Source organism: Lutra lutra, chromosome 13, assembly GCF_902655055.1.
Source record: "Lutra lutra chromosome 13, mLutLut1.2, whole genome shotgun sequence".
Lineage (NCBI taxonomy): Eukaryota > Metazoa > Chordata > Mammalia > Carnivora > Mustelidae > Lutra > Lutra lutra.
The window spans coordinates 623,418-645,746 of NC_062290.1; the positions used below are offsets into that span (position 1 = coordinate 623,418).

Consider the following 22,329-nt stretch of genomic DNA (forward strand, 5'->3'; position numbering starts at 1 on the left):
TGAGCTGTAAGTCCCATGGTTGTCCAGGTCCTCTCTCTTGCAGAGAAGGGGAGGACAGGAGGAGAAAGACACAATGTATAGGCAGAGGAAAGCAGACAAATATAAAGGAAAGCAGAGGATCATAAAGAGAGATGAAGACTAGGAGATTTGAAAATATGGCCCTCCCAGCATCCCTCCCTTCTTAGTCCACGGCCGCCCATTAGGGAGGCTGAAAGGTCCTTACATGGCTCTGCCCACAGCCCAGGACCCTCGGTGCCTAATGTGGGGCAGGTGGGACCACCCGGTGGCAAGGACTCTTCCAACAACCACAGATGGGAGTTCTCAGATGGCCCCTCCGCCAGAGTCAGACAAGTCCAAATGCTTCCCCAGGCTTCCAAACCCATCCATCTGCACCAGGAAAAACATGCCAGTAGCTGACCCAGGGAAGAGAGGGGGTAGGCCTCCCTCTTGGGTACAGCTGAGCTTGAGACCACTGGAATCTTCCTCTTCACAGTGATCGGACTCCTAAATCACCTAGACTGATTCAAATCTCAAGGCTGGCACAGTCCCAAGACCCTAATAATGCGAGCGGCTCACTGTGCCTAATGTTTGTGCGAACAGCTCATTTACACTCAGTACCCATCGTCCTGGTCGGGTCCTGCAAGGAGGGAGCCTGTGTGACGGGCCTCCGATAAATGCCCAGGCTGCTGAGTCTCTAATGAGCTTCCGTGGTTGACCACACTTGGCGAGGACAGTTCTCACTTGTTCTGGAGGGAACTCAGCATGTTCTGTACGTCTCCGCTTGGAGAGGACCCCTGGAGGGTCATGCCTGGTTTCCTGAGGACTTCATCCCATCGACCTTTTTCCTTTACTCCTTCCGCTTTGTACCCTGGATACATCATAGTTTTATGACTACGCATCGGTCCCGCGAGTCCCCCCAGTGAATCACAGGACCTGAGGAGGATCCCAGGGATCTCCAGACACCCAGGAGGGGAAAAAACTGCAGCTCGGCCAACAGCTTACCCAGAGGACCCAGCCAGGTGCACCAGGCTTCAGACCTACAGAAATCATGACCTAACAGCTCTGTCTCGTATTAGGCCACCAAGCGCCTGGTCGCTTTTTACAGGAGTAGCACAAAACCCGGAAAATGACAGTATCTCTTCTTCTAATAAAGAGGAAAGGAAAGGAAAGTTTTTGGAATCTTAAATTCACTCTCAAATTAATGGCAGCGAAGCATAGATTAAAAACCAGCACCTGAAGAGTGGGAAGGGCCTCCGGGAAGGTATGTGCTTTAGGGTGAAGAGCAGGTCCTCTGTGTGAGAGGGGCCAGAGAGCAGCCAAATCTGCCCGATCGTCTTCAAGAGACTGTGGGTAGAATCTTAATTATCAGCTCGTGGGACTTACTGTGGCCAGAGCCGGCCATGTATGCAGCCTGGGGTGGAGACAGCACCACGTGCGCTGTGGGGATGGCTGAAGGACGTGCACGGAGGAGCACCTTTCCTAGAGGAGACCGAAATGCAGAAGGAATTCCTGCCCTGGAGGAGCTTCAAGAAGCCCTGAGCCGAGACGAAGGCCTCAAAGGGGGCAGAGCAGGGAGCTCAGGAGAAGCGTCCTACCTCAAGGGAAGGTAGATTCCACCCATGCACTCATCCAGCAAACATTTACCAAGGCGGGTCTCTGTGAGCAAGCTCCCCGGGTGTGGGAGGGAGGCCACCATGCCAGTCGTGACCATGCAACGGCCAGTGAGACCGAGGAGTCCAGCATCCGTCCTCACCTGCGTGGTCTAGGGTCAGTAACACCACTATCCTTGGCCCTTACTCCCCTGGGCTCCTTGAAACAAGGTGCCACATGGTGATGCTTGGGTTTGGTCTCCCCAAAACCACTTAACTAAAAAACAGGAATGGTCACAATGTCACATCTGTGTATCGGGGTGGGATGGGGGTAAAAATATGAACCTTGGTTAATACAACTAAGAATAAGCACGCATTAATGATCCATTACCTGATTTCGAAAAACAAGATTTAATTTGGAACAAAAGCTCTCTGTATAGGTAAATGCTTCCTTAACTTTTAACTGTTATTCATTCATTTAATTAATGTTGGTCTTAACCCTGGTTTGGACCTGGAGTGCCTAGAATTAGCTCAATGTCGAGAAGCACTTCCGGTCACACACTTGGCAACTGCCTGTTTGGGGGTATTAAAGTCAGCCGGTCCCTAAACACTAATTCTCGCCCATTTTGTTCTTTTACCCAGTGTTAGACAACTGACTAGTTCTTCCTAATTCAATTTAAATCAACATCTATCAATGAACTAGAAAGCGGTCCAGAGATAAAAAATTAAATGGGCCATGATCTATGAAGTTATACTAAGTCACAGAGTTCTAAGGGAGTTCAAGTGAGGTCAATTCATTACCCAACGAGTAGTATCATTTTGTTGCTTGTTAGCATTATAGATAAGGTAACGAGCTACCAGCTTTTTCGCTGATACTTCCCCTCTTACCATGACAAGACAATGTTTTAAAACTTACCTAAATATCCTTACCTAAATTAAATGGAACCTAAACTGTATATTTTTTATTGTGGGTAAATTGTCCTCATATAAAATCCACCACTTTGGCCACTTGTAAGCGTGCCGTTGTGTACCACTGACCATCACACGGCTGGGCATCCATCACCGTCATGCACCCCTAGAACTTTCTCATCTTCTAAACTGAAGCTGTCCCCATTAAACAGTAATTCTCCATTCCTCCCCTCCCCTAGCCCCTGGAAACCATCTAAAGTGTATTTTTTTAAAGATTTATTTATTCATGAGATAGGGTGCTTGAGAACAGGGAAGAGGGGAGAGCAGAAGGAGAGGGAGAGAGAGAATCTCAAGCAGACCGCCCACTGAGTGCAGAGCCAACAGAGAGCTCGATCCCAGGACTCTGAGATCACGACCTGAGCCGAAATCAACAGTAGGAAGCTCAACCAACTGAGCCTCCCTGGCACCCCAAGTGTATTTTAATAATAAGAAGAAAGTAATTCCTTCACCTGAGAAATCTTCTTGAGGCCACAGCCCTGCCCCAGTTGCCCCGACAGCCAACAGCAACGCAGCAGACGCTTGCCCCACTCTATCCTCAGAGCTCCTCCCTCAGGGCACCCTATGATCTGAAGACTCAAAACTCTGCATATCTGATAAAGTCCATATGTTTTAATATTCAGAAGGTCAGGCGAGCGAAATTTAATTCTTCTCAAAGAAGCGCGGGTATGGAATCAGAAGCAGAAAGCACGTCCCTGGTGTAAGAGAGTTTAAGTCTTTGTGACTCCAAAGAGTCCCTGAGATCTACCTCCATGAATGACAAGGGACCACACAAGTGCCCAGGCTCCTGCTGGAGCCAGATGTGTGTCCCTCAACATGCCGTCGTCCAAACTGCCCGTGACGTGTGTGTCAGTCTGGAGACTTTCAGAAATCTCACTTAACCGGAGGACTCGGAAGAATGGGTTTACTTGGCTGAACATCTGACACCAGCTCCCGGGCTCTGGGAGGGAAACTACACTGGGCTGCACGTGACCTCACCCCTTCGATCGCACACTACGTCCAGGCACAGCGGGGAGACGCTGTCAGTGTTTCACTGCCGCACAGGGCTGTTTGACTTAGCGCACAGATCATACAGGGCCACACGCATCTTACATTCACTTGAAAACACGCTCAGCTACTTTGGGGGGCTCCGTCTCTGTGCTCAGTCGACAGATCCGCAGCAACAGGCAGTGACTGGCACAATTCATACTGAGACGGCTCTCAGGAAGGAACATACCGAGACGCTTTCTTCTCGCCGGTACTGCTTCCAGTTCCTCCCGCCGTCACTGAACATGAGGACGTAGCTGGTCACCCAGTCGGAGCTCCCGTACCCTCCCTGCGTGGCCACAGCTGTGACCTCCATTCTCTCTCCAAGGTCGACCTGCAGCCACTGGTGTTTATTTGACACAAGTGGAGACCAGCCACCGGCCCCTTGAGGGAAACAGAAGCGGGAGAAGATAGTAAAGGGAGAGGAATCATTAAGACCTGCATTATCCTGTGAAGAAAGAGATCATAAATAAAACTTCCAAAAATCAGAGTTCCAAATTCTGGAACGTATAACCCCGCATGATCACACACACAGACACACACGCACTCAGAACCATGGGTTAAGTAAACAGATGAATCCTACATTCCTCATGAATTGCTCTAGTTTCTCGGCCATAACCCTGACTCTCGGGTGTCCAGCGGTCCCAGGCAACAGGTGGCTGACCAAACACCAGGTCACCGCATCTGTGTTTGAGACTAGTGTCACCACCGGCCTATATGTATGACATGCCTTTGGACAGACCTGAAGGAAAATATGCAGACCGTGGTAGAACTAGAAAAGCTGAGTTCTGGAATCCCAGCATGAGGAAATACCGTACTGAATGATGGACAGGAAAGGTGGTGATGGCAAGCCTGACACTTGATATGCTCACAGGTTCATGCGAGAAACAGGCATTTTGAAGAACCTTCTGAAATGCAGAGCAGCAGGGGTGGACGTGAAGGTTTTCCTGTGCAGGGAGGGAGAGCCTGAGGGGCAGCGGGGAGCTTGAGAGAGAACACAGAGCGAGCGAGTAGCAAGGACATTCTAGGTTTTCGAGACAACAGGTGCAGAGCAGAAATCACAAGGCTTTGTCTTGTCCAGTGAGAAACAGATGAGACACAGACTCAGAGGAGGCTCCCAGAGGCTGTGTTGGGACATATTTTGTTCTTCCAGGTCCCAGAAATGTGGGTTTTGAATGTGAACTTAGACGTCATATTGAAGTTTCTGGTTTTAAATTAATAAGCAATTAAAAAACTGGAAAATAAGTTTGAAGCACCTTCTGGAACCAATACTTTGCCAATTATCCGTGTCCAGAAAACACGAGTCATGGAAGTCATCTGTAATATGATAAGAGGGGTTTTGGAAAACAGTTTTCCCCACCGTCTGACACCTCGCTTAAGGTTCTCATAACGAGGCCTAATGCATTAGACCGCGTTGATCGTCTTCCTGTGAGGGGCTCTTACTGACCCCTGCACTGGGTTTGCTAAGGCCTGTAGGGCTGGGTGTATGTCAGGAAGTGTGTGACATGGTCCCAGGATGGCTGGGAGGGAAACGGAAGTGGGGCGCTTGCATCAGGATTGGGGGCATCCCCAGGGGGCGGGCACGGACGTCTCTTCACTACATCCTCCCTTCACCATGTCCCCTTTTCACGACGTCCTCCCTTCACCACGTCCTCCCTTCACAACGTCCCCCCTTCACCACGTCCCCCCTTCACCACACAACGTGTTCAAGCACGGCCTTCCGGAGAACCCAGGCTCTTTCTCATTTCTTTCTACCCAGATTTCCCAGACTGAATCTTGGTTCAAGTATTCCAAATTTTCCTCTCAATGTACCACAAGCACAATGCCTTTTTCTTTGACCCAGAATCCAAAATGCGCTGCATTTTGGGTTGGTCTGTAATGCATCTTTAACTTTTTATTCTGAAATAACTTCCAATTGCCCAAAGAGCTACAAACGTGGTAGAGGGGATTCTTGTCTCCTTTGTACCAGTTTCCCCCGAAGTTACCATCTTACGTCGTCATGGGGCTTTTATCAGGATGAAGGTATTTCCATGGTACAGTATTAATGCAACGACAAACGTTATTCCGATTCCCCAGTGTCCCCACTGACCCCAGTCCTCTGCACCACGAGGCTGTTTACACACCGAGTCTCCTCAGTGTCCTCAGCCCGTGCCAGTTCTGCCGCCTTTCCTTGCCTCTCGTGACAAGATTGGTTCTGCTGCTTTGTCCGAGGGCCCTGCTCACGGCTGATGACTGGAAGTCCTTCCGTATTCTAGCTGAGAGCCTCTCATAGTCCAAGGGACATTCCTTGGCAGGCGGGCGTGATTTTTATAATTGTTGCAAAAATAACCTTAAAAATTAGGTGTCGGCATTCAGCAGATCATTTTAACGTGGAGATTCCACATGTGAAATTTCCTACGGATCCGCTTAGATCTCTGAGGGACTACTGTATCCAGGCTCATCGTAGTTCGCAGCAGAGTCCTGTAGAAGGTACTGATGATACCCTTGCTGGCATTTCGCCATGTTTCCCTGTGAATTTTAACCTCTCTCGAGGCCGGGAAGTACCACCAGCATGGTGTCACCCGTGCGGGAGGCAAATTCAGTAAACAGATCCGGATGCTGCTGGCGTGCTGCCCCGGGACCAGCCTCTCCCACAGGTGCCGCTGCCTACCTGCCAACCAGCCTCCCCCACCTGCAGGTAACAGACCCCGAACATCTCCTCCTGACCTGCGGTGAGGACGTGCTTCGGGCAAGCATGCCAAGCCAGCTGATGAACTTGGGGCGGTGACAGGCATGGAACGGCAGAATCCCCTATGCCGGGGGCGGTTCGCTCCAGCAGGCTAATGAGGTCCCCGTGCACCCGGATGGCTGCTGGGTGCTGACGTGCAGGGGGAGTCTGCATCCCCCGCCCCTAGCACCTGCCTCTCTCCCACCTCCGCCCCTTCCTGAATACAGTGTCACAACTTGTACCAAGGAAAACCTATCTGGGGGCCCCACTTGTGCAGAGCAAACTCAGAGCCTGGAAGGTCACCCCACCCAGAACATCCTTCTCCCTCCTGGGGACAGTGTGCCAGCTGTGTGTTGCGGCGCTGAGGGGATGTGGCAGGAGGATGTGTGCAGCACCCAGTGTCGTCCTTCCCACAGGCTGCCGGGCGCTGGATGACAGTCACCGTTACAACAGGCCATCCCTGCCGTGGCTTCCAGGTGCATGAAGGGCCACAGCCCCGGCACTGAGCTTTCCGGTGACCTTATCACTGAAGGTCTGTTGCCTGCGCTTCTTCCCAAAGGTAAGACGGTGAAGAAAGGCAAACTTGTCTTGCATGCAGATGGGCCAAGGACCTCGCCCAGGGCCCCACGCGGGACCCCACATGCCCCACACCCAGGAAGTGGGACCGGCATGCCGGTCCCTGCTCCACCAATGAGGAAGACACAGCATTTGAGGTTCCTGTGAGGATGTTGGATGAAAGCTTGGCCCCTTCCACTCTCGACCCCTTGTACAGACATCTCCCCACAGTTCCTGGGTTATTCAAGATTGTCTGCTGACCGCCAGCCAGACTGTGTTTAAACTGATCTGTCAGAAGGTTTCTGTCTCTAGTTAATCCTGTGTGACTGCTTCCCCCTGCTTTGGTGGCTCTGACAGCGGCAGGGACACTTCCTCGGGGAGAGGAAAGGTTGGCTAGGATAAACTCGCAGCGGGGCCTGAATTGCTCTGTCTGAGGATGGTGATGACCGTGACCTTGGCCCCTGGTATTCACAGAACACGTGCTCGTGTGAACCACTGGCTTTACGCAGAGAAGAACATGACCCCGGGGGAGAAAAGCCAAACCTCACGCCTTCTTCAAGCTTCAGCGAGCACGAGAGCAGCAACCTGTAAGAGACTCTTCTCTCCGGGAAACCAGGGTGACTGGAGGGAAGGTGGGCAGGGGATGCGGTAGTGGGGTGATGCGCATGAAGGGGGGCATGTGATGTGATGAGCCCTGGGTGTGGTAGCAATGATGAATCACTGAACTCTAGCCTGAAACTAACACTGTGCTACGTGTTAACTAACTTGGATTTGGGGGGAGAAAAGATACCCACGGAGCAGAAGTCAAGCAGGTTAGTTGGAAGTGAACAGACCTACCCATCTTCAGGGCATCTATGCCGAACACATAAGTGGCTCTACTACAATAGTTGCCAAGGGAAGTGTCCCCCCACGATCAATACTCTGTTGTCTGGGAGGGGATCGCATCCAGTGATGGTGCTCTTTCCTCATTCACTCCGAGTTCCAGGCAGGGCCCAGCAGGAGCGGGAAGAGCAGGAGAGAAGGAGGAGCCCATGCTGCCTGTCCTAGGAAGGTGACAGGCGTCCCCTGGAAGGTAATGGACATCCCCAGGAAGATGATGGGCATCCCCAGGAAGATGACAGGTGTCCCCAGAAAGGCAAAAGTCATCCCAGGAAGGTGGCAGGCGTCCCCAGGAAGGTGACGGGCATCCCCAGGTAAGAGGGGCCAGCGGGCAGACAGGTTTTGGCGACGGTGTCGAGGTCCCCCTGACCTCCCCACTCAGGGGTCCTAGGGCTGGACACGCTGAAGCCTAGGTCAGACACTGCTGTTACTAAGGGGATTAAGGCGTTTGCTGCAATTCTGGTTCCTCAAGAGGCAGCACCAGCTGTGTCCAGGCAGCATTCCGGCAATCAGGACGGAGTAGGTCCAGAAACCCTGCCTCGGGGCCCCCAGCTCCCCTGCCTGCGTGCTTCCTGCACTGCGCTAGGAGCCTCAGCCGGGAGAACGGGACATTTCCCACAAAGGGCACCCGGAGGGGAATGGTCACGACAGCTACCTGTGTGAGCCGAGTTCCTAAGTGCAAAGACGCCCAAAATGGCTTGGTAAACAGACCCTTCGACAGTCAAATGAAAATACGTGCTCGGTGCACACCCATCGCCCTGAGTTTGCTTTAAATGCCAGAGATCTTGAGGAAGAGAAAGCACCCCACAGGCATTCACGTGTGACCTCCCCAGGGACTGATTTCCACGCCCTTACGCACCAAGCGTTCTGACTGCAGCTCTGTCTGCATAAAACAGACAAAATGGGTCAATCCTGCGTGTTTTGTTTTGCTGTCCTCACACAGACTCCTGAACGTGTCATGGAGACCCACTGAGATCTGACCGGAGGCTCTCAGCTCTGACTCGTTGGAAGTTCTGCCCCGGCAAAACATGAGACGGTTCTGCTGGTTTCCCACCATGGAAACGGAGCAAGGATTGCCCAGCAAGCCTGTCACGATCCGAACAGGTCGTAAATCCTTCACTTAATACTGAATAAAACGTGTGACTGAGCTCATTCATGTCCTGTGAAATCTCTGTTTACAAGGAGTGGGGCTCTGGGACGTGTCCTAATTTTAGGAGAGCATCCTCTCAGCAGCCCCCTGACTCACACAGAACACACAGGATATCAGATCACCCCCGAGGCCATCGGTACAGGGGCATCTCCCTCTGCTGAGGGCAGACCTGTGGGGAGTCCAGGGCCCCAGAAGGGCAGGAGGCCAGGCCAGCCCACTTCTCCCCACGGGAGCTCAGCTGCACACTCTCAAGGCAATGTCTCCTTTTTAAAAAATCCAGTATGGTGGAGGATCGGTCAGGAAATGCAGGGGGGAGCTGCTCGGGAGACAAAACTATGACAACTAAATTAGCCCCCCATTTGTGACTGCTCCGTCAGCCAAATGCCTCTGGGGAAAAGGAAAGAAAATTCCATTGACGCTCAAACTTGCGTTCTCTTGAAGGATGCTGTATGGCTTAATTCCTAACCGTTCGTAAGCACGCCATGAGAGCCTCTGATGAAGAGAGTCGAGGACCAATTACCTGCTGTAGGAAACAGAGTATCGTAATGAAAGCAAAAATGGGGAGGCCTGAGCGTCACATGATGTGAGGAGCAGCACGGGGTGGGGTGCATTCAAAGGATGGCACGTGAACGTGTCAGAGCAAAGCCCACTCCCCCGATTTCCTCAGAGGGACACAGCAACGGGACAACAGTCAGGCTGCAAGGATGGCAGGAAAGAGAACAGGGGGCCCTGGGATCACCATCCCCCCATCAGCCCCTAGTCCAAGCAGGTCTCCCTTCACGTTCACGGCAGCAGAGCAGCTGACCACGGGGGACCCGGAGAGCCCCCAGCAGCCCTTGTCCCTGGCTATGGTCTTCCTGAGTCACAGGTTAAAGGAGCAGTTCAGGACTCCCGTGTCAATTTCAATATGGCGGCTGCGACCCATCGGGGATCCCGGTGCCTCGGGAAGGATCGCTAACTGGACCCCACCACTCTGGCAGACAGGAAGGCCACCTTAGCTGGCGAATCCTGAGCCAGGGGCCCTGGGCAGGAAAAAAATGAAATTCCTAGAAGGGGCAATTCAGATGAACGTGGATGGATGGAAAACCAAAGTAAAGATAAAGTGTTTATGCCTTTTCTTAGGGAAGTGATCTGAATCACAGCCTTTCTTCTTAAGCAAATTCTCAGGTGTTGATCTCCGCTCAAGTCACGATCTGGAGGGCATGAGATCGAGCCCCCTGTCAGGCTTCATGCTTGGTGCAGAGTCTCCTAGTCCCTCTCCTTCTGCTCCTCGCCTCACTCACGTTTTCTCTCTAAAATAAGTAAATAAAATCTTATAAAATAATAAAAATAAAGAAACTGTATGTACTGACTGCTGTCTTACTACCTTATACATCAGGTAGATGCAGCGATCAGCTACATACAAAATCCCTGGCAGGAGCCATGAGGGTTCAGATAGCTCTATTTTTCCATAAAAATATTGAAAGCTCAGAGACTGCTGGGCAAAATAGGGAGGTAAGATAGACACCTTCTTTACAACCTCCAGGTACCATAATATAGACCGAGGACATTTTAATCATATAATCAAGTTGTCTAACATGGCTTCCATCACCAGATCTTGCGCCAATTTTTCAAAAAAGCTACAACAACTATATAGGAAGAATCATCGTCATTATTATTATAATCTTCCATATTTTATACAATCCACATTTTACATCATAGTATCCTAAACTGAAGTGAACTAATCTGTTCTCCAGCATTTCCAAAGTCAAAAGAAATTCCAGGAAAGAATCTGAGATGTTGGCTTTAATTTTTTTTTTAATATTTTATTTATTTATTTATTTATTTGAGAGAAAAAGAGAGACAGAGAGAACACAAGTGGAGTGAGGGGCAGAGGGAGAAGCAGGCTTTCCTCTGAGCAGAGAGCCTGGTGCAGGACTTAATCCAGGGACCCCGGGATCATGAGCCTAGCCAAAGGCAGACGCCCAACCGAATGAGCCACCAGATGTCCCTGGGATGCCGGCTTTCTACTGAAAATATGCATAGATAATCCTTCAGAAGGATAGACAAACCGTGCTGTCTGAATCCTGCCTTAGGAATGGGTATGAAATCAGATGGCAAAATGAAGGAATATTTAACGAAATATGTATTGTGTACAATCAGAGTAGCAACAGCCACAAGAAAAACCTCATCAGTTGATTGCCATGCTCTTAAAAATTAATTTAAATCTGCAAAGAGTGATCTGACTATGGTAAATACATTTTGTACTTACCGTTTTACAATGGCTGCTTATGATAGTCTAAGTTATTAATTTTTAATTAAGTATAATGGAAATAAATTCATCTTAAACACTGGGATTTTCCCTTCTGATGTTTATCAACTTCCCAGTGCCACCACATTGACAGGACCAGAGGCCTGAATCATAAAGATATTCTGTATATGCAAATCAGAAACACAATACACAGGCCCCTTGGGATCCTTTAAACTAATTAAGGATGGTACTTATTTGGTTTTTACAGTCTTTGGGCAACCACTGGAAAGTTTAGATGTTAAGCTGGTATTAGAGGAACCACCAGACCAAAAACAGTAAATTTGATCATTTAATTATTAATTGAAACCTGGCTTCAGTGAGAGGCTATTTTCACCGGAGGACTGAAAGTCATCATGACTGATGCTTCCTAACTACCTGGAGGAGAAAATATCTGTCCAGAAATGGTTCTTCAGAGTAAAAGGCCACAAAGGTGGTCCTCACTGGCGTGATCTCTCCACCCCCCAAACTCACCTAAATCCTCCACTGTGTCCTTACGGGGCCCCATCAGTCTATCTGATCACTTGTGGGGTTCCTGCACTTGACTTTTGAGGACATGATAAAATTCAAGCTATACTTTAACTGTGATCTTAGAAATACCGAATAAAGGGAGGCAAATGCTCCATTCCATCGCAATGATCTTCAGAATTTACATTTACTTGGGACACAGTCAATTTAAAATTTTACTTTCTGGATGAATCATTCACCAAAAAAGTTAATCTATCCCTTTCCAAGGTAGTAAAACATTTGCATTTTCAGTGCATGTGTTACTCAGTCTGCTGAACTATTATTTGTGCAAAAGTGAAAGCAACTTCATCCATGACAGTCAAGGAGCAAGAATGAAGGAACAAACACCACTGCCCAAGAAAGGAGGCCTTCAGCTCCCTTCCCACAGGTACAATTGGAATCTATTTTCAACAGGAGGCTTTGCCCCAGCTTCTCCCAGGCCAGGTCCTGGGATGGAGCTGTTTCCCCATCACTACCCTGTGGCAGCTTCCCATCTCATCGGTGCCAGACAGTGGCTTGCTGGGTGTTCCCCAGTGCCTGTGACATTGGCTCATTCATTTGATGTTGGTTTTTTTTATTTTAAAGACTTTGATTATATATTTGAGAGAGAGAGAGAGAGAGATTGAGAAGAAAGAGCAGGAGCTGGGAGGAGAGGGAGAAGCAAGCTCCCCACCGAGCAGGGAGCCAGATGTGGGGCTTGATTCCAGGACCCCGAGATCACTGAGCCACCCAGGAGCCCCATGTTTGTCATTTTAGTTACCCACAATAAGCACACTTGCTAGTCACCTGTCCGTGGGGTGCTCTGAAACTAAAAAGGGATGACAATAATCCGGAGCCTCCAGTAATTCCCTTCTGATTCGGATCTCATTTATGACCACTTGCCGACCATCAGCAGGGAAGGGAAACATCAGAACCAACAGAAAAGAAGAACACTACAGACGCAGGAAGCTGGAAATGATACGTCACTGAACCTGCTTCTTCATTTCCATCCAACTGCGATATAATTACTCTTCGAGCCGCAAGAATGAATATTAAGTAAGAATGGTCGTTATTCTCTCTGAGAAAGACTTGTGATGGGCTAACAGCAAGACAGCATCAGACTCACCATCTCTGCGATTAAGACTTGCAAACCCCGGGCCGTGGCTGCTGGACAGTTCCGACGAGCTGCTGAAGGACTCTCGTGGCAACGTGGACGCCAGCGGGACATCACAGTGATCTGTACGGAAAACCCCAAATTCAGATTAACCCCCTGCTCCAGGCATTCCCGAATTCTTTCCTCTCTCCCTTCCTGCATCCTTCTTCCTCTCCCTCCTCTCCTCCCTCCATCCTTGCTTTTAGTTAACAGGCCAAGAAAATGCTAGAACCTATGGCAAACGTCGGTCTTGATCAGAGGTGTGTTAGTCGGTGGCAAAGAAAGTAAAACCCTGATTGGTAGCATTTGCCATCTTCCGTGGAGTACATACTCCCATCGTGGGCAATTCCCAGCTGTCAGCATGATGTCACCAACCATCGCAAGGGTAAGAGGGTCACACATGTCACTTCATTATACACTGTTTCCACCGTGCAGATTAAGAGATTAAAATAACCTCAAGAGTATAGACAAGAGTGAGATGCCATGAAAGAGAGTAGTACGTGGCGAGTTTGGAGAATTTACCTTTCTTTTTAACATGATTAACTTAACTGTAACTTTACACAACTTCATCTTTCATAATGACTGTGTTTTAACAACTGGCTTACAAAATTCATGAAAAGTGAATGAATGGCTCTTGCTGGCTGCTAAAAGTGGTTCCAGCCCACTGCCCCTCTGTGGAGAACTATTAGAAGAATTTCCTTTAAAATCAGGAAGAAGACTTTAACAAGCATGACAGCTTCTGCTGAAAGCCGCTCTCAAAGTCCTATCAGTACATAAGAGAACATTTAAGAATTAAAAGCACAGAATTGGGCAAGGAATAAAAAAGGAAAAAAGCAACCGCCATCACTTCCAGGTGATACGACTTCAGAGGCAGAAAGTCCAAAAGTCAGTAAGTGACTGGTTTAATAGCCCAACATCCCAAAACCGATTTCATCTTAAACTCTAGCTGGGGTCTGATGATAACTAGAATAGCAATTAACAACAAAACACATAAAGTATCTAAGAATGAATCTTACAAAACTCTGCAAAACTTTTATGGGGATAATTATAAAAACTGTACTGAATGACATTAAAGAAAAACTGAGTAAAATACAGACTTCCGCGATCACAGACTGGAAGATGGCATTTATTTTAATTTTTTTTTTTATTTATGTGATAGAGAGAAAGAGATCACAGGTAGGCAGACAGGCAGGCAGAGAGAGAGGGGGAAGCAGGCTCCCCACTGAGCAGAGAGCCCGATGCGGAGCTCGATCCCAGGACCCTAAGATCATGACCTGAGCCAAAGGCAGAGGCTTTAACCCACTGAGCCACCCAGGTGCCCGGAAGACGGCATTTTTAAATGCTCAGTCGTCCACAGTTTGAGCTAAAGACTCATTAGAAGTCCAATCAAAAGCCCAAGAGGGTTTTTCATAGAAACTGAATCGGGGAACCATGACTCAGCAGTTCATAACACAGGGTACAGATATGATTTAAGGAGCCTGCAAAGACAGAGAAAAACTACATCTTTATTTTCATTAAACCTCCAGCTAAAATTCAGCATTTTCTTTAATCATGAGCATAGACAAACCACAGCGTCTTCAGTAGTGCCCATGCTTTTTTGTTTGTTACCATCATAAGTTAGAGACCATCTTATAGCAATCATTGTCACAATATCTAGAAATATCATTTATGTTCCTCCTTACTTCCAAATGATCGTATTTGACCCAGCACTAGATTTTGTTAGTTAATGAGCTAATAACAAAGAAAACATTATATTACAATTTCTGATTGATGGATATCAGCCCTTCACTGTAACTGGCATATATATGGCATTTATAACCATTGCTATGAGAAGGGACTCAGACTTCAGTGAAGTTCCAAAGGGGTCTGTGGCACAGGAAGGCCTAGGAAACCCCCATGATGGGTGTGTGCACAGGCAGCACAAAGTGTTGGCCCATTACTGGGGTATGGTTAGTACTTCAGAAAATTCCAGAAGGGGGGTGTTATCTACAGGTCATGGTCAATGGAACTAACTCGAGTATTAGCCTAGAAGTCTCTCAGGGTCTAGCATGTTGAGCAGAACAGGCCTGCATTAGTCTCCCTGTACACAGGGGGTCCTGGGACCTCACCACCACCTTGAAATCACACAGCAGATTGACGGCAAGAGAGGGCTATTCCCATTTATTGTGTGTCTAGGGAAGCCTGCTCTCTTCCCAGCCCTGGCCCCACAAGGTTTCCTTTAGGGGTCTGTCCTGATGCTAGTCCCCTCTGCTCACACTATTGTCATCTCACCACTGAAGCTAGCATAGATTTTGCAACTGGACTTGGGTGGGACTGGCATTCACCAGCCTTGCCGACTCTTGGGTGTCACTCACCCTTCTCTACACCTCGGTTCTCTCCTCAGTTTGATGGGGAATCACACGACTGGACAGTGATGATATCACACAATTATGCAATGGGGAGCCAACCCCCACAACTGTACAGTGGGCCGTTACACAACGATACAAGGGAACTCACCCAGCAACATGACAGGGAGTACAATGGGGACTCACTCACTGAGAGGACTGCTGAAGGCTGAAAGTATTTGCTTTTATTCTTCTCACTCTGCTAAAACAAGTCAACACTTATTAAGTTCCTTCAAAGGATACTATAAGGGCATTTTCTCCATATAGAGATGTAAAAGGCAGTGTTCAACGTTCCAAACCATATTGTCATTTTTAATTCTTTCTTCAAAGAAGGCATATGAAGCTTAGTCCTTAAAAAGAAAAAAAAAGAAGAAGAAGAAGTAATAGCCTTTGTGCTGTAATCTTTCTTTGGAAGAACAATTTATAAAATTTATTTTTAAATGACAATTTTTTTATAACCATAACTTAGAGGCTTCAAAACCAGTGTTCCATTTTACTCCAACATAGTAGAAGTCGAGGACTTGTGTGGTCAAAAACAAGGTGGTCACATCCTTATAAGGTACCTGGAGAGGAGACGTTCAGGGTTTGGACAGTGTTTTCCAGGCATTCAGTGTGTTTCTAACCGAATTTAATCCATGTAAGGTGAAGCCTCCAGGGCCATCCCAAACCTCCATTAACTACTGTTTTCAACCTGAAATGTTTAGGTTTTCTACTATGATTCCCGAAGCAAAAACTGTCAAGACCCAATTTAATTTTCTTCTTTCTTTGCATCATTATAAAACATGTGAATCCCACTAAATGAGTATCATTCTCATGAATAATCTGATAAACATTATTTCTATCCAAAAAAAAGATGATTCCTGAAATGTTTCAAAGGTACAAGAATTATTCACAAAGTATGGATTTTGACAAGTGAGATGGCAAACAACTTTAAACAACTACTATTTATCACTTAGAGGGAAAGCAAGTTGTGTACAAATAATAAGCTTATGAGAATTAACATATGAAAATAGAGAATATTGCAGTTAAGTAAGCTAAAGCAATTTTATTTCCCTTCATAATAACCACTCGTATTAATGAGAGTGAGTCCATGGAATAATCTTAATTTTGAGATACACTCATCCTTCAGTGGTTCAAAGGTGCTCCAAGTGAGGTTCTCAGAGGGGCTTAAGAATGCTAAAGGAAGAGTGATGGTCCATTGTCATGGGTTTTAGAGAAAAAACAAACACACCACAATTGTTCATGATTTATGTATGACTCAGATCAGAGTGCTAGAGACATCCTTATGTGCATTCTGATATAATAAATCCATATTTATGAAATACTCAAACCTTGTCTCACTAGGTGCACCTATTACAAGCCATTTTAATCAAAAGCCTATTGTACGTCTTACCAGCAGAACAGCCTTAGACTGAGATTATAAAACAATATTCCAGCTTCTGTGTTTTAAAATTACATGTATTTTTTTCCAGGTGAAATCTTAGAAATTTGGAACTTCCCACAATTGGAGAAAATAGAGCTGGCTTAGCCTTCCCACTCTAGGTGAGCTGATCTAGGTGAGCTGATCTGGGGGTTTTCTAGGCTCTTGATCTCCTTCTAAAACGACTTAAATCTACCCTTCCCCACAGACAGAAAACAAGCCCAGACACACTCCGTTGGTTAGCCACAGCCTGTCCGTAATACATTTGTTCTGATTTCTTCGGCACTTCAAATTCAGTTTGTACTCAATTATGTGTAAGCGGTATCTTTTCAGGATGCCTTATCTTCTGGATGAGATTAAAAATTCCTCAGCACATGTGGAGCATAACAAATAGCATGGAGGACAAGGGGAGATGGAGAGGAGAAGGGAGTTGAGGGAAATTGGAAGGGGAGGTGAACCATGAGAGACTATGGACTCTGAAAAACGATCTGAGAATTTTGAAGGGGTGGGGGGTGGGAGGTTGGGGGCACCAGGTGGTGGGTATTGTAGAGGGCACGGATTGCATGGAGCACTGGGTGTGGTGCAAAAATAATGAATACTGTTATGCTGAAAAAAATAAAAATTAAAAAAAAAAAATTCCTCAGCACAGAAAATTCATGTTTGTTTGTTTGTTGCTTGTTTTTCGTCCTTCAGCTATCACAATGGACTCCAGTCCCTGGAATGGAACAGAGAGCATGACCTAAATTCCCCTTGACTTCCGGCCCTACTTGCTCCTCCCACGTGGGCAGCTGGAATCAAGGCCCGGACCCTCGGCTACTGGACCAGCAAGGACATCTGGACTCAGAAGAGCCTGAAGATACCTGGAAATCTCTCTCCATCAGGAGGAATGAGGCCTGGAGCTGTTGTTCCAATATTCCCCGATCCCTGGTGGCCTATCAAGGCCACTGAGAACTTTGTGAACATCTGGGGCCCCCACGCCTTCCTTCCTGAGGTGTGTGCTTACAGAGTCCCAATCCGTACAGGTTCTGAACCATGCTGTCAGCACTTTGGACAGGAGTGCTGAACTTGGTCAGGGTTCAGGGGCACTGGCCAGTCTCCAACCCTCAGGTGCACACACCTGTGCACGTGTGTGTGATGGTAAGGTCCCCCTAGAAGCGACAGGACATTCTGTAAGCATGGCATAGAGGGTGCTCTCAGGACCCGTGCCTAATTCTCCAAGCCCATCTCAGCCACCCCCACCCTCACTTACCCCTGAAAATGTGTGCTGCTGTGTGCTCAGACTGGCCATTAACCCATGTGGGACTACACTTGGCACCAACTGTGCATCCCATGAGTTTGAACAACTGCATGAGTTTAAGTCTGAGTTACTTAGTTTCATGATCCTCAAAGCCCAGCCTGTTAGGAGCCCAGCTGAAGGAAAGCAGAGGTAATTTCAGATCTCTTGTCTGTTCCAATAAGTTGTGCGTGCCAGTAATAGAATACAGTCATATCTCTGTGAGAACCAAGTCAGAAAGGACAAATTACACCAAGTTCCTGGCTAATTTATTTATCTCACCCATGCAGAGAGTGCTAATCTACCCATTAGCACAGTCCAAAGTTAAGCACACTTGTTTTTACTTCTAGGCTTGCTCTCCTGTCATAACCTATGTTGTGAATGATTTCAAAGGTTGGGTTTATGTTCACTGCATTAAATTAGAGCTATTTAGGGCGCCTGGGTGGCTCAGTGGGTTAAGCCGCTGCCTTCGGCTCAGGTCATGATCTCAGGGTCCTGGGATTGAGTCCCACATCGGGCTCTCTGCTCAGCAGGGAGCCTGCTTCCCTCCCTCTCTCTCTCTCTCTGCCTGCCTCTCCACCTACTTGTGATCTCTCTCTGTCAAATAAATAAATAAAATCTTAAAAAGAAAAGAAAAAAGAAAAAAAATGAGAGCTATTTAATTAATAGCTCTAGATCCAGATGTTGCCTTTAAAATTATTCCTCGGTGTAGAAGGATTCACTTTTTTCTGTAAGTCAAATGGTAACACTACAAAAACAATTTACCATTAATTTTAATGGGATGATATAGCAAATTAATACTCATTAGTTGCAACTATTATTAACTATGAATTTGAAATAATTATTGTTCTTATAATTAAATAATACCTCAGGTTCCCTCCCGCTGAGTGAACTCATATTGGTAGTGTTTCCTTTTTTAGATCAAAGCATTTGTAAAATGTCTTATATTTTTTTGAGAAAATTCTAAATTACAAAATTACATATTCCAAATGCTTTATCCAAATGGTAGAGAAGATGTAACTGGACAAATATTTGTTAATAAAAAGAGCTTCCTGACTAATGATCTGGCTTTAGTCTTCCAGAAAATCTGCAACTCAAAAGCACAAAATGACTTTTGAAAATGTCTTCTTGTTAGAATACCAAACAATAAAATTGAAAACAGGAAATCAATGGACAAAATCAATAAAATCAAAATCATTTACTGACCTTTGAAAAGGTCAGTAAAAGATTCTTGGCAGGCTAGCTTAAAAAGAGAAAAAGAGAGTTCACAAATTCCTAATAAGAGAAATCAAAGAAAGAACATCACCACAGATCCCACAGACATTAAATGGGTAATAAAGAAATAATATGGACAATTCTACACCTACAAATTTGATAATCTAATTATCAAATATGGACTAATCCCTAAAAGAAACAATCTGCCAATTTCACACAAGAAAGAACACAATCTGTATAGGCCTATATCTATTAAAGAATCTGAATCTACAATTAATAACTTTCCAAAACAGAAAGCACCATGTTCAGATGGCTTCAGTGACAAATTCTACCAAATATTTTTTTGTTTTGTTTTGTTTTAATTTTAATTTTTATAAACATATATTTTTATCCCCAGGGGTACAGGTCTGCGTCTACCAAATATTTAAGGAACAAATGTTACCAATTCTCTACAAATACTTTCAGAAGCTAGAAGCAGAGGGAATACTTTCTAATTCATTTTATGACAACTGAATTACCCTAATACTAAAAGCAGTCATAGATATTACAAGAAACCCATAGACTAATATCTCTCATACACATAGAAGCAAAGTCCTCAACAAAGTATTAGCAAATTGAATCCAACAATGTATAAAGAGAGCAGGTGTAATTCATCCCAGGTATACACGGCCAATTCAACATTAAAAAACCAATTAATGTAATCGCCCACATCAACAAGCTAAAGAAGAAAACCACGCAATCGTATAAAGAGATACAGAAGAAAGTATTTGACAAAATGCAACACCTGTTTGTTGTAAACACTCTTATACAGAGGGGAACTTTCTCATCTTGAAAAAGAATATCTACCAAAAACCTAAATTAAATCATACCTAAAGGTAAGAAACTTGAAGCTTTCCCACTGAGATCGGGAGCAAGACAAGGTTGTTCCCTCTCCCCCTTCCTTTTCAATATCCGGCTAGATGTCTTATTTAATGCAATTAGACAGGAAGAGGAAATAAAAGGGATACAGACTGGGAAGAAAGAAATCTTTGTTCACAAGTGACATGATCATCTATGTAGAAAATCCAAAAGAAATGACCAAAAACCTAGAACTAACAAGCGATTATAGCAGCACACAGGATATAAGGTTAATATAAAAAGTCGACCCTTTCTTATATACCAGCAAAGAACAGGTTGAATTTGAAATTAAAAACACAACACCATGGGGCGCCTGGGAGGCTCAGTGGGTTAAAGCCTCTGCCTTTGGCTCAGGTCATGATCTCAGGGTCCTGGGATCAAGCCCCACATCAGGCTCTCTGCTCCGCAGGAAGCCTGCTTCTCCCCCTCTCTCTCTGCCTGCCTCTCTGCCTACTTGTGATCTCTGTCTGTCAAATAAATAAATAAAATCTTAAAAAAACAACAACAACAACACAACACCATTTACATGAGCATCCAAAAGTATGAACTACTTGGGCATACATCTAACAAAACGTGGACACAGTCTGTATGAGAGAGCTACAAAACACTGATGCATAAAGTCAGAGAACTGCATAAATGGAGAGATGGTCCACGTTCAAAGACAGGAACATTCAATGCTGTCAAGATATCAGTTCTTCCAATTTGGTCTATAATTGAAGGCAAATCCATAAAAATCCCAGCAAGTTATTTTGTAGATATCAACAAACCGATTCTAGAGTTTATGTGGAAAGAAAAACTACCCAGAGCAGCCAACAGAATATTAAAGTTGGAGGACTGACACCAGCTAGCCCAAGACCTACTACAGAGCTGTGGTGGAAGACAGCGTGGTATTGGCAGAAGAAGGGACAAACGGGTCAATGGGACAGAATCAAGCCCAGAAGCGGGCCCACACAGTAGAGCCGACCGATCTTTGACAAAGGAGCGAAGGCGTCCAATGCAGCAAAGACAGGCTGTTCGACAAATGGCGTGGGGACAACTGGGCATCCACATGCGACATCAAGGGTCTAGACACAGACTCTCACCTTTCACAAAAATTGACTCAGATAAATCACAGATCTAACTGTAAAGTACAAAACAATAAAATTCCCAAAAGATGGCTCAGGAGAAAATCCAGATGACCTGTGTTTGCAAATGACTTTCTAGACGCAACACCAAAGGCATGATCTATGAAAGAAAGGATTGACCTGCTGGTGTTGATGAAAGAATTTTCTGCTCTGCCAAAGGCACTGTCAAGAAAATGAAAAGACAAGTCACAGACTGGGAGAAAATATTTGCAAAACATGCATCTGCAAAGAACTACTCTCCAAAGTATAAAAAGAACTCTTAAACTCGATAATTAAAAAGAAAACAAAAACTCCATTTAAACATCAGTCCAAAGACTTCCTGGCACCTCAACAGAGAAGATGTGCACATGTCAAATAAGCAGATGACGAGAGACCCGACATCACCTGTCATCAGGGAAGTGGAAATTAAAACAATGGGATACCACCACACACCCATCAGCATGGCCGACACCGGGAACTGGGCTGACATAAAATGCCGGCATGGACGGAGGGCAGCAGGAGCCCTCATCCATTGCTGGTGGGAGTGCAAAACGGTACGGTCTTTCTGGAAGACAATTTGGCAGGTTCTTAGAAAACTAAGTATACTCCCTCCGTGCATTCCAACCACTGTACTCCTTGGTATTTACCCAAAGGAACTGAAAGCTTACGTCCACACAGTAACAAACACACTATTTCTAGCAGCTTTACTCACTGATGGCCAAAGCCTGAAGTCAAAGAAAGTGTCCTTTAGTCAGCGAATGGCTCAAGATACAGTGGCACAACCAGACAAGGGGATCTTTTCAGCACTAAAGAGAAGTGAGCTATCAGGCCATGAAAAGACATGAAGGAACCTGAAGTGCATATCAGTAAGTGAAAGAAGCCAATTTGAAGTGGCTACACACTTGGAAAAAGTGAAATTATAGAGACAGTAAAAAGATCAGTAGAGGTCAGAGTTTAAGAGGTAGACAGGAATGAATGGGGGGTGCAGTGCCAGGACTCTTAGGCAGCAAAGCTACTCTGTAGGGCACTGTCATGGTGGATATAGGTCTTTATACATTTGGCAAGTCCCACAGAATATACAACACCCAGAGTGGCCCCTCACATAAATCATGAGCACTGAGTGATACTGGGTTCATCAGTCTGAACGAAGGAAGCCTCTGGGGTGACTGCTGGTAATAGGGGAGGCCATGCATGTGTGGGGAGAGGGGGAATATGGGAAATCCCTATATGTTGTATAAT

General features: G+C 46.2%; 1 protein-coding gene across 1 annotated transcript in view; it reads right to left on the reverse strand.

Annotated features, from left to right (window-relative positions):
* Positions 1-22,329, reverse strand: part of LOC125083660 (contactin-associated protein-like 3) — a 165,959-nt gene that overhangs the window by 125,747 nt on the left and 17,883 nt on the right. Inside the window, exons 2-3 of the mRNA XM_047700486.1 lie at positions 12,772-12,882; positions 3,772-3,965 (exon numbers count right to left, since the gene is read on the reverse strand). Coding sequence (XP_047556442.1) covers positions 3,772-3,965; positions 12,772-12,882 — 305 coding nt within the window. The remainder of the gene's footprint in view (positions 1-3,771; positions 3,966-12,771; positions 12,883-22,329) is intronic.